We start from the raw sequence: 13,400 nt of genomic DNA on the forward strand, positions 1-13,400 counted from the left end.
CTTTAGGTGAAAGATATTGAATGCAGAGGATATGACTTCCAAACCACACTAATCTATTAGGATACCTATGACTCAGGGACTCACTAACACTACTTAATGCATTATTTATCTAGTTTATTGATTCTATTTTCCATCTGCAATAAATGTGCATGCCCTCTTCCCAAACAATAGCTCAGTAAGTACAAGATAATTCAACTTCACTTAAAACCTGCCACTGGCTTCTATGAGCTGCTTAAGCACTTATTTTTTATGAGCTCAGGGCTCCTGGGTCTATCAAAATTCTTGCCTATAAATGAATCTTCTTAATCACATCACTCTGGATTTTGACATCAATTCTCATTAAGTAACTCTGCCCATTTGTTAGTTCCGCTAACCTATGTTGTGATATCAAATAAACTAAGATTTCTTGGTGGTTTTGTAACCTAAAAGTTTGGCCTTAGCTCACACAAGTCCTTGCTTTGGAAAGCAAGACTCTCTTCTAGTCCCTATAACATAAGAAGAAAGCAGATGGAGGAGGGACAACTGCCTTAACATAAAAGTGACTCTATGTCTCTTCCACTTTTAGTCCATTGTTCAGAACTGGTCACATGGTCCTGACTCGCTCACAAGAGAAGCTAAGAAATGGAAGGCAGCACGTAGCCATTATTAATGGCCTATAACACACCATCCTTCAAGGCCCAACTCAAATGTTTTTTTCCTTCACAAATTTCTCTGCAGTCCTCCTCAAATAGGTGTGGTGTCTGTCATTTTAACTCCAAATACCCAACACCACACTGGGCCAGGTTCATGCCTTGCAAGGTTTATCTTTTCTGCCACAGATGGGATGTGCTTGTTTTCTCCACACTTTCTGACCCCTGTGCTCCTTGAAGTCAGGGACTATGTTATATTCAGCTCTTTAAGGCCCCTTTAAAAGCTGGCACTGCTCAAGAATCTTTGCTGAGTTCATAAGAATCAGACACAGACCAAGGAACATCAGGATCTGAAAGCACCTTTGAGAAAACAGAGGGGCAAACAAGGCAGCAAGGTTTATAGAAATTGAGAAACAAAGCCTCCTTTTGGAAAATGCTTCCTCATTTCCTCCTCTTTGGTGGGCACAGCAAGACAGCATCATTTGAAAACATTGGCTATGACTGAACAATACATTACAGATTTGCTTAAAATTGGCAGCTTAAAAAAAAAACCAAACGTTCCTTTGGACAGGTTCGGCAAAGGAAAGCTCTCGCTCCTAGAACTGTTGTAAAAGTTAGAAGGCAGCTTTCTGCCCATTCCAAATTGCCAGAAGTGAAGTATCAAGTCATAAATGCCCCCCCAGTGACTGCCTGGGCTAGCTGGTAAGGGTTTTCTCCCTTCTACTTTTCAGAAAGAAAAGATAGCAAAAGTTCCTTCAGCAAGCTGCCAAGGTGCTCCCAGGCCATTGTGCAGAATCATTGTCAGGTTAAATTAGGGAGTACAGACTCCATGAGTGTAAAAAAATCAATACTTGATGGAAGATTGCTCCCCGGAAAATCTGTTTTGATTCCAGGATTAATTTGCGACCAACGGCTTCTGCAAAATGACATGCCATTAGTCAGAAAACGAACACATTCCATACTTGAAATTGGATGGAAATATGTCAGCTGATTGACCCATTCATTCTCTTCACTCCCTAGGCAGAAAGAGTGGGTGTGGTAGCTCTGTGAATCAGTGCCCCAAACCTGGTCCATTTTCAAAACTGGATTAAAAATATATTTTTTAAAAGTCCAATGTGAATTGGGAGTAGTCTCCAGGCCATTGTTGGGAAAATATTGCAAATGTGTTCTGTCAAGGCAAATGCATTTGTCTGGAAGGTCCGACTCTCTTGAGTTTTCTAAGCCTCAGAATAAACCCTACTAAAAATCTTAAAATAAGACAGGAATGTTCCCCCCAAAAGCAGTGACCTGCAATATTAATGACGATGTAATGTCTTTGTCATATATGAAGCAACATTCCTCTCACTCCTACCTGTTAGGTTTCTTCAACTAGAAAATTTCACAAGAGGCAAGCACCAGCTCTTCATGTGTGCTAATGTCCTCAACCTTCAGGCCTTTCTTTCCCAATTGGTGTCGTTAGATCTGCAGCAGGGATGAATTTCATCCCACACCCTAATACCTATAAATATCACTTGCTGTGATATTTAAATCAAATTAAGTGTAACTCTGAGGCCATCAGAAACAAAAGCCAGCCCTGACTGGTTTGGCTCAGTGGATAGGGTGTCGGCCTGCGGACTGAAAGGTCCCATGTTCGATTCCAGTCAAGGGCATGTGCCTTGGTTGTGGGCACATCCCCAGTGGCGGGGGGGGGGGGGGGTGCAGGAGGCAGCTGATCGATATTTCTAACTCTCTATCCCTCTCCCTTCCTCTCTGTAAAAAAAAAAATCAACAAAATATATATTTTTTTTAAAAGCCAAAGCATGGGTAGGGGCAGGTGCCAAGAAGAACTAAGAAACAGAGTTGAGAGAAGGAGGTTTATAGAGAGAGCATTTCTGAAGGGCCACAAGATGTGTGAAAAGAAGAGGGAAAAAGAACAAGACTTTTAAACATGTGCCGTTATTAATGTTCTTTGAGATATTCAAGGAAAGGTTAAAATACTCAGTACTTACCTCAATTGCTATAATTGTGTATTTGATCATGGCACCCTGTATAAAAGTAGCCTGGTGCTTGCTTCGGCTGCACATGTATTAAAATTGGATGATGCAGGGAAGGTTAGTAAGGCCCATGTGCAAGAATGACAAGCAAATGTTACAAAATCTTAGCATTTGTGACAGCATGGTGGACCTAGACAGTATTATTCTAAGTAAAATAAGTTAATCAGAAAAAGACAAATACCACGTGATTTCACTTAAATGTGGAATCTAAAGAATAACATAAACAAATAAACAAAACAGACTCATAGATATAGAGAACAGAGGAGAGGGGCTTTGGGGGACTGGGTGAAAAAGGTGAAGGGATTGAGAAATACAGATTGGTAGTTACAAAACAGTGATGGGATGTAAAATACAGTATAGGAACTATAGTCAATAATATTGTCATAACTGTGTATGGTGCCAGTTAGGTACCGGAAATGTCAGGGGGAACACTTTATAAAGAATATGATTGTCTAACAACTATGTTGTACACCTGAAACTAATATGAAATAATATTGAATGTAAACTATAATTGACAAAATTTTTTTACTAGTAAAAATTTTAAGTAAAACAAAAAAGTTGCCTGGATTTCAACATCGTCCTCTGCTGGAATTCTGATTGTATCATCATCCATAAAGGTAGTCTCTAGAATAACTTTTGGGTCTCTGTAACTGAGGCAGGGTTCAAGGATTCTGGAACTACCTGTGACTCATGCTGCCAATGAGGAAAGAACAGTACTCAGCACATGATGGGCACTGAAGGAATGTCAGCTCCTCGGGAAATTGCAGTGTTCAGGAGCCAGGTAGGGAGAGGGTGGTATCAGAGAGGTGGGCTGATGCTCTCCTACATTCCCTCAATATTAGGTCAATGTGGAGAAATGTTAGAGAAAGAGGGAGAGAGAGAAATAGAGGGAGAGAGAGAGGGAGGTAGAATCTTATTTGAATAATTTAATGTATTATTCTTGGGCTTGTCCTTTGGGGAGCAAACAGTGAGAATAGAACATTCTAGGAAGTGACTATTGAAATAGGGACAGAAGACTTAGTACTACTCTTTCCCTTCCCCTTTAACTTGTAAAGTTGAGGGTTAATATGCTGGCCTATGAATTGTAAGTCTGCCAAGGGCATTTCAGTAGTTAAGTGTTAAGTAAAAGGCCTGCAAAATGGGATATTGAAGAAAGGGCCCGACTGAATGGATAGATCTCAGCCTGACAGCCTGAGCACGTGGGAGCGCCTGCCTTGGCAGATGGCCACGGAAAAGGGTTCCAAGTGTGACTCTCCTTGATGACAGCATCTCATTATTTGAGATTAGAACTCTAAAGACCAACATTTCTTGGCGCCCCTATTGGTGTTCCTGGTTGGTAAAGGCCTAAAGAAGAGGGGTTTTGTTGAACCCACTTAAGCCCCAGCAATGCACACCCTACAGACACTTGTAAACCACTTTTGAGTCAGGAAATTGGGATTGGTAGGGGGACAAACTCTAATATAGTTTTCATCAGCAGGCATGAAAATAAAAGTAGCATGTCAAATAGTTGAAGGCAAAATATATTTCAAATTCTTTTTTCATAATAGCAAATCTTTAAGACATCCCTAGAATTAAGTATTTTTGTCAATTATTTAGTAAGTGCCTAATTTGCTCTTGCTAGGGAAGAAAATTACATGGTTGTTCCTAAACTATTAAATAATATTTTTATGGCATTGACAGACCAAGTAGCAAGCAAGGTATTGACCAGTCACTCTGCTATAGGAAAACTCTAGGGCCACTCGGTTTTGTTGTCCTAGGTGAAATTGAAGAGAAAAAAAGTAATTAACTTCTGTGAACTACATCTGCAAACTCTGAGGGAAAGTCACACATAAAGTTCATTGTCCTTTATCAGACAAAGTAGAAAAGTCCACATACTTAATGATGAAAGACTGAATGGTTTTCCCCTAACTCAGAAACAAGACAAGAATGTTTACTCTCACCACTTCCAATCAACATTGTACTGGAGGTTCTGGCCTTATTTCTATAGAAATAAGAAAACTTATTTCTACAGATACCATGATCTTATATGTAGAATGTTCTATCGCATCTACCAGAAAAAGAGCTACTAGAATTAATAATTAAGTTTAGTAAAGTGACAGGATACTGTATCAATATACAAAACTCAATTGTACTTTATACTAACCATGAATAATCAGAAATTGAAATTCAAAATATAGTATTTACATCAAAAGATATGAAATAACTAGGGGTAAATCTGACAAAAGCCATGAAAAACTGCAGGACCCTGTTGAGAGAAATTAAGGAAGACCTAAATAAATGAAAAATGACAATGTGTCATGGTTCAGAAGACTAAATATTGTTAAGATGTCATTTCTCTCCAACTAGATCTGTAATTCTATTCAATTTCAATCAAAACCTCGGCAGACTTTTTTTGTACAAATAGATAAACCGATTCTGACATATGGAAGTGCAAAGGATCATCTACACTAGCCACAGTAACTTTGAAAGAGATACTAGCTGATTTCAAGACTTACTATAAAGCTATAGTAATCAAGACAATATGGCATTGGCATTAAGATCAACAAATAGATCAATGGGACAAAATAGAGAATTAAGAAATAGACCATCGGCTCTGTGGACCTTGGGCAGCCGGCATCGGTGAAGGGTCTCAAGATGGCTGGGCAAAAACTTGCTCTAAAAACCATTGACTGGGTAGCTTTTGGGGAGATCATACCCCGAAACCAGAAGGCCATCGCTAACACCCTGAAATCCTGGAATGAGACCCTCACCTCCAGGTTGGCTCCTCTACCTGAGAAACCACCTGCTATCGACAGGGCTTACTACAAGGCCAATGTGGAGAAGGCCGGCTTAGTAGATGACTTTGAGAAGTTTAATGCCCTGAAGGTTCCTGTGCCAGAGGATAAGTACAGTGCCCTGGTGGATGCTGAAGAAAAAGAAGACGTGAAAAGTTGTGCTGAGTTTGTGTCTCTCTCAAAGACCAGGATTGAGCAATTTGAGAAAGAGCTGGAGAAGATGAAAAACATAATTCCATTTGACCAGATGACCATCGAGGATTTGAATGAAGTCTTCCAAGAAACCAAATTAGACAAAAAGAAGTATCCCTACTGGCCTCACAAGCCAATTGAGAATTTATAAACTTGAGTCTGAGAGGAAGCTCTGCTCCTTGTATTTTAAACTCTGGACATTAAAAATAATCAGATGGTAAAAAAAAAGAAGAAGAAGAAGAAGAAGAAGAAGAAGAAGAAGAAGAAGAAGAAGAAGAAGAAGAAGAAGAAGAAGAAGAAGAAGAAGAAGAAGAAGAAGAAGAAGAAGGAAAAAGAAATAGACCATCACATATGTGGGCAATTGGCTTTTTTTACAAACATGTAAAGGATGTTGTTGGAGAAACAATATCTTTGTTTCAACTATACTTGCCATCCTATATTAATTTCAGGTGTACAGCATAGCGGTTAGACAATTTATATAATTTATGAAGTGATCCCCTCCAAAAAGTCTAGTACCCATCTAGCATCATACATAGTTATTATAATATTATTGACTACTTTCCCTATGCTGTACTTTACAACCTCATGACTATTTTGTAACTACCAATTTGTACTTCTTTAATTTTTATTTTTTGGAATTTCAATTAATTAACTTACTAATAATTCTTTATTTAACACATTTTTTTCTTTTTTCTTTCAACAATTATATAATTTAAAAAGTGATCTCACCAATATTTCAAGTACCCACCTGGCACCATGCTTACTTATTACAATATTATTGACTATATACTCTATTCTGTACTTTACATCCCCATAACTATTGATTTTGTTAATTCTCATCCCAGGATATATTTTTCCATTGATTTTTAGAGAGAGTGGAAGGGAGGAGGGGGAGGAGAAAGGGAGAGAGAGAGAGAGAGACATAGATGTGAAAGAGATAAATCGATTGGTTGCTTCTCACATGTGCCCCGGCTGGACAAGGGATCAAACCTGCAACTCAGGTACATGCCCTCAACCTGGAATCAAACCCACAACCCTTCGGTGTGCAGGCCGATGCTCTAACCACTGAGAACACTGGCCAGGGCCCCATAAATATTTTTTTAATTAAATCTTTATTGTTCAGATTATTACATTAGTTACTCTTTTTTCCCACCATAACTCCCTTCCACCCAGTTCCCACCCCATCCTCTGCCCTCACTCCCCACCCACTGTCCTCATCCATAGGTGCACGATTATTGTCCAATCTCTTCCCTCACCCCACACCCCTTCCCCCCCCAAGAATAGTCCATTCCCTTTCTATGTCCCTGATTCTATTACAATCACCAGTTCATACTGTTCATCAGATTATTTATTCCCTTGATTTTTAGATTCACTTGTTAATAGATGTGTATTTGTTGTTCATAATTTGTATCTTTACCTTTTTCTTCTTCTTCCTCTTCTTAAAGGATACCTTTCAGCATTTCATATAATACTGGTTTGGTGGTGATGAACTCCTTTAGCTTTTCCTTATCTGTGAAGCTCTTTATCTGACCTTCAGTTCTGAATGATAGTTTTGCTGGATAAAGTAGTCTTGGTTGTAGGTTCTTGGTATTCATCACTTTGAATATTTCTTGCCACTCCCTTCTGGCCTGCAAAGTTTCTGTTGAGAAATCAGCTGACAGTCGTATGGGTACTCCCTTGTAGGTAACTGATTTTCTTTCTCTTGCTGCTTTTAGGATTCTCTCTTTGTCTTTTGCTCTTGGCATTTTAAATATGATGTGTCTTGGTGTGGTCCTCTTTGGATTCCTTTTGTTTGGGGTTCTCTGTGCTTCCTGGACTTGTAAGTCTATTTCTTTCACCAGGTAGGGGAAGTTTTCTGTCATTATTTCTTCAAATAGGTTTTCAATATCTTGGTCTCTCTCTTCTTCTGGCACCCCTATAATTCGGATGTTGGTACGCTTGAAGCTGTCCCAGAGGCTCCTTACACTATCTTCGTATTTTTGGATTCTTTTTTCATTTTGCTTTTCCGGTTGGGTGTTTTTTGTTTCTTCGTATTTCAAATCTTTGACTTGATTCTTGTGATCCTCTGGTCTGTTGTTGGGAGTCTGTATAATGTTCTTTATTTCAGTCAGTGTATGCTTAATTTCTAGTTGGTCCTTTATCACAACATCGAGGGTCTCATTAGATTTCTTGAGGATCTCACTACATTTATCGGCAGTCTCACCAGTCTTCTTGAAGATCTCACTACATTTATCGGCGGTCTCACCAGTCTTTTCAAGGGCCTTATTAAGTTTATCGGCGGCTTCTAGACAGTTCTTTAAAGACCTTAAAAGTGTGGTTTTGAACTCTATATCCAGCAGTTTGCTTTCCTCCCATTCTGTCGTTTGTGTCCTGTTTCTTTGTCTTGGCATTTTTTATGCTTCGCTGTGTCGATAGAGTTCCTTTCTGTGCTAAGTGTCCCAATTACCTGAGGTAGACACTCTTGGTGCACCTCCTTGTGGGCTTTGTGCACAGTCTTGTTGTAATTAAGCCTTGATTGTTGTAGTTATCACTGTGAGGAATTGACCTCCAGGCCAATTGGCTCTGAGAATCAGCTGTGTCTGCGGTGGGAGAATTTCTGTGCTGGAGACACCCCTCTGGGGCTAGACTTGCTTCAATGGGGCTTTGGTGCTCACTGAGTCTTCCCCCTGAGTGTGTCTTTTATGGTTCCACAGAGCTGCAAACTGGATGGTCCCTCTCTGACCTCTGGGCTTCCTGGCTCCTGGATCTCTAGGGAGGTGCTAATCTAGCCTTTGCCTGAGGCTATCCAGCAAAAGTCTCTCTGCAGGGCTTGGGCGGGGCGGGATCAACAGGGTGGGGTTAGCAATTATGGCTGCTCTCAGTCTTGCCCTCAGAGGCTCTGCTTCTCGGTGTCCCAGTAATTGCTGCAAGCCCCACGGAGAGAAAGCTGCCCTAGGGTTCTGAGCGATGCCAGACAGTCCCGCTTCTCCTGTATGAGTCTGGGTCCCTAGAGACTCACCCAGAGCTGGAGCTCAGAGTCTGAGACTCCCTCCCGATTGAAAACAACAATCACGCCCTCAGCCGCCAGCCTGCTCCGCATGCACTCTGCACCTTAGTATTTTACTTCAGCACTGCGCCTCCTCTGAGTCTCAGTATGTTTTACTCTTTCCTCCTAGTTGTAGAACTTCCACTCAGCCAGCCTTCCTGTGGTTCTGGATGATGTCCGTTCCGTCTTTTATAATTATTATTTTTTTAAATATATTTTATTGATTTTTTACAGAGAGGAAGGGAGAGAAATAGAGAGTTAGAAATATCGATGAGAGAGAAACATCGATTAGCTGCCTCCTGCACATCTCCCACTGGGGATGTGCCCACAACCCAGGTACATGCCCTTGACCGGAATCGAACCCGGGACCCTTCAGTCCGCAGGCCGACGCTCTATCCCCTGAGCCAAACCGGTTTCGGCCCATTCCATCTTTTAGTTGTATTTTTGAAATGGTTGTTCGAGGCAGCAAACTCCGGTGTTTACCTATGCCGCCATCTTGGTTTCTCCAATATTTTATGTAACTACTGGTTTGTACTTCTCACCTTTTTCACTCAGCCCTCAACATTCCTCCCCACTAACAACCATCAATTTGTTCTCTGTATCTATGAATCTGTTTGTTCTTTAGATTCTAAATATAAATAAAGTCATATAGCATTTGTCTTTCTCTGTCTGACTTATTTCACTTAGCATAATATCCTCTAGGTCCATTCATGTTGCAAATGGTAAGATTTCATTCTTATGGCTGAGTAATACTCCCTTGTATATATGTATCACATCTTCTTTATCCAATTGTCTGTTGATGAGAACTTAGGTTGCTTTCATTTCTTGGCTATTGTAAATAATGCTGGTATCATGTGCACTTGAAAAATGTTATAGTGAAATGCTCTAAAACTAACAATTAAATCCATCTGGTCTAATGTGCCATTTAAGACTGCTGTTTCCTTGTTGATTTTCTGTCTGGAAGATCCATTGATGACAATGGGGTATTAAAGTTCCTTACTTTGACTGTGTTGTTGTTGATCTTTTATGTCTGTCAGAATTTGCTTTATATATTTAGGTGCTCTTACGTTAAGTGTGTAAATGTTTACAAGGGTTATATCCTTTTATTGGTTTTATCCCTTTATCATTATGAAATGTTTTTCTTTGTCTTTGTTTTAAAGTCTATTTTGTGTGATATAAGTATTACTACCCCAGCTTTTCTTTTTCCTTTCCATTTGCATGAAATATCTTCCTGCTTCCATTTACTTTGAGTCTGTGTGTGTCTTTTGATTTGAACTGGATCTCTTGTAAACAGAATATTTATCAGTCTTGTTATCTTATCCATTCAGATGTCCTATTTCTTCTTATTGAATCCATTTACATTTATTTTTTTAAAATTTTTTAGTTAAGTTTTTTCATATTGAATTATTGAGATGACATTGATTAATAAAGTTATATAGGTTTCAGGTATACAATTCTATAATACATCATCTGTATATTGTAGTGTATGTTCACCACCCCAATCCATTTACATTTAAAGTGATTATTGATAGGTAGGTAGTTATTGCCATTTTATTATTCATATCTATGTTCATATTTTTTCTTCTTCTTAAAGAAGTTTCTTGAACATTTCTTGTAATACTGGTTTGGTGGTGATGAACTCCTTTAGTTTTTTCTTATCTGGGAAACTCTATCTCACTTTCAATTTTAAATTATAGAATTGCTGAGTAGAGTACTCTTGGTTGTAAGTCCTTGCTTTTCATTTCTTTGAATATTGGATCCAGATTTCTAGGATTTTGAAATAGTCAGTCTACTCATCTTCTTAAACTGATGGAGCCTCAAGATATTACTAAAAATTTAAATCATGGTAAACTTGGAAGGGTAAATAGAGAACTGTGACTATCACTGTTAAAGTATGTTTTACATATTTTGGCTCTTGTGAAAATGTAAATTAGCCCTTATTGCTGTTGTCCTCAGAATCTTCTAGACACAACAGAGGAAAAACACAAGATTATAAATCTAAACCAGGAAAGGTTGGGTCACCCATTGAACATCTATTGGTTTTCTTGCTGTAGTAGGTTTTCATTCTACAGAATTTTGATCACCATTAGTAATCAAATTACAATGCACAATATGCATTATAAATTTTATAACTAGGACATTGTATAGAGTGTTTGTGAAAAATTACTTGATTTTGGAAATGTCTCAACATCTTGAGAAACCCTAATGTTTTGCAACACACAATTCAGGAAATTTTGCCCTGGAGAGGTTAAAATGAGATGTTAGTTCTCTACATAGTCTTCTCCCCACACTCTAATCAGCACCATCTAAACTATCATGGGCTAAGAGCTGAAAACCCAAGCCGGTTTCATGAAGTTCAACCCCCCTCCCTAATGCAGTCTTCCTCCTAGATATCAACCATTTCTCTTCCCTTAGTTCCAATTCACCAGGTTGGATCATGTCCATCTTCACCTATGAATCACTGAGCTGGCTTGTTCCACTCTACATCATCAAATATTCATTCCAAAGGCGCACACATATTCTAGAGAGGGCATAGCTTGAATCCCAGCGGCAGTCTCCTCACAGTGAGGCTCTTGAAGCTGTTCCTGGATAAATGTTCCAAGGTCACTTAACACCAGGCACAAACTTGAAAACATGACGTGCCCATGGATAAATGGACCATTTACAAGATTAACTGACAAATAGGTTTAAACACTTCAAACTTAAGATCCATGCTCCAAAACCCACTCATAATTCAGATATCCTACCATCCTTCTTAGCTAGCTGATAATATATTTCCAATGGCAACAGTTTGACAAGACTGGCACAGGCAGTGCTGACAAGGAGCCATGGTCAGAGAAGTTACTGGGCCAGAGACTACGTCTGCTAGGTGACTTGGACTTACCAGAACGCAAAAGTTCTCAGTAGAGTTCACAGTCTCTATTAACCGCCATTTATGGGTCTAATACCCCTTGTCTTTAAATGACCATCACCAAACAAAGAAATTTGTTTGAACACAAGAAGTATTTTTCAATTTGAATATATTTTCTGACAAAATTCACTGTCAAAGAGCATGATTATTAAGGGCCCATAGTTGCTCCTGAATGGAAATGGAATTCAGTTTGCCAAGTTTGAGATTTCTAAAGCCATAACATCAAGCTAAGTCTTTCACCCTGTGTGTTAATTTGGATAATAATCTTCTCTGCCAGGGTTGCCTATCTGCAGACTGGCAGTGTGGATGAGAGTCCCCATGACTATCTTAGGAAGCTGACAATCCTTCTATACCTCCATGTCCTAATCCAGAAAACAGAGAGGATCACAAGCATCCAACCACCTTACAGGGTCTACACTTAATCATACGCATGTTTGACAAGTTTGTATAAAATTCCCCAGGCCTTAGGGAGTGGTCCCAAACACAGCATTTTTATTGGCTTATAAAGCTTTACTAATGAGGGAGGATACTACAGTTAAAATAGAAGGAAAATACATGATGTTTCTTTTTCCCTCCCTCCTATCTTACCCAGAAAATGAAACATACTCAATTACTAACTTAGCATAGAGATTCAGATACGTGGCTCCGAACAGGCAGCTGGTGCCGTAGAGATTCCTTTCTTATTAAACAGAATCTAGCACAGGGTGCTGCAGGGGGTCAGAGGCCTGCACTCTTCTGCCTTCTGACTGCTGTCTGAGAATCTGCATATCTTCAAAAAGAGAAAACAGTTATAAAATACAGTTGCTATTTTAAGGGGCCTGTAAAAAAAAATCTCAGCTAGGTAAACTGCCTTTGGCTCTGAATAAAAGAAGGCGGTATTTATATCAGAAGGATAAATAACTCCACAGGGCTCCTCAGGCCCTCTCTCCCATCATCAAACATAATGACTATTACCCTCAAGTCCCTCACTACCCCCATTACACCTACCACACACACACACGCACACACATGCACACGCACACGCTCTTGCTCATGCTCACACACTCACACACACATGCGCTCACACACTCACATTCATATTCCTACTTCCTAGTCCAACAGACCTGGGCTTGGCAGTTATTATATCAAGCAACGTTCAAAATAGCTTCAAAATCAAGTCTCATATTTTTCCTTGGAGTCCCTTGACCTGGCTCTATGAAACACCTGGCTGGAGAGAGCAGAGCCTTCCTATTTTGGATGATGGGTACAGTATTAAATAGAATAATAATCCAGATGGTTCAGCTAATAGAGTCCCAGCAGTAAGCCTATATTAACCCAAGGGAAACCGGGATTACTAGGAGAGAGGTAAATGCCTCGGGATTAAGCAGGACTCTAGCTGTTTTCTACCAAGAAAACCTCAGTGGAACTGAATGTTCTTAACTTCAAAAATTACTCAACAAAAACCAAGTGAAGACGAGGAGAGGGATAGGGGAGGAGGGATAATTTGGTCACAGGAAGTGTTGGAAATACTTGAAGATAGCTGACACACAGAGTGAGAGACACAGAAGCCATTTTTCTACCTATAAAAGCAGCACTCCCATTACCCACACAGATTCAGCAATGCCAGAGAATGTACCAATGTTTTGGAGAATTAATAAAGAGTGCGCTGTCTTTCATTCTCTCTAAGGTGGACATTGGAAAGTTTATGTGATGTTATAAACCTTCACTTAATTTTTAATTGAAGTATAGTCAGAATATGAAGTTTACTCATAAGCAGTATAGTTGGGTTTTGGTTCTCAAAAAGAGAAGCAGGCAGTAATAGGTAAGTCTCTCTTGCCACATAGGTGTGAACTAATA

At 39.5% G+C, this 13,400-nt stretch overlaps 1 protein-coding gene and 1 non-coding gene across 2 annotated transcripts; both read left to right on the forward strand.

The window, feature by feature from the left end:
• Nucleotides 1-2,671: 2,671 nt before the first annotated feature.
• LOC132211583 (U6 spliceosomal RNA) lies at nucleotides 2,672-2,777 on the forward strand. Its single transcript, XR_009447493.1, has one exon. It is a non-coding gene; the product is annotated as a U6 spliceosomal RNA (small nuclear RNA).
• Nucleotides 2,778-5,258: 2,481 nt separating this feature from the next.
• On the forward strand, nucleotides 5,259-5,865 carry LOC132211534 (ATP synthase subunit d, mitochondrial-like). Its single transcript, XM_059656174.1, has one exon. The coding sequence runs from the start codon at nucleotides 5,297-5,299 to the stop codon at nucleotides 5,777-5,779; it is 483 nt and encodes a 160-aa protein (XP_059512157.1). The 5' UTR covers nucleotides 5,259-5,296; the 3' UTR covers nucleotides 5,780-5,865.
• Nucleotides 5,866-13,400: the final 7,535 nt, after the last annotated feature.

This window comes from Myotis daubentonii, chromosome 10 (genome assembly GCF_963259705.1).
Source record: "Myotis daubentonii chromosome 10, mMyoDau2.1, whole genome shotgun sequence".
Taxonomy (NCBI): Eukaryota; Metazoa; Chordata; class Mammalia; order Chiroptera; family Vespertilionidae; genus Myotis; species Myotis daubentonii.

What these genes read in the sequence shown, in the direction of transcription:
- LOC132211534 (XM_059656174.1), top strand. Translation starts at nt 5,297, where the DNA reads ATGGCTGGGCAAAAACTTGCTCTAAAAACCATTGACTGGGTAGCTTTT.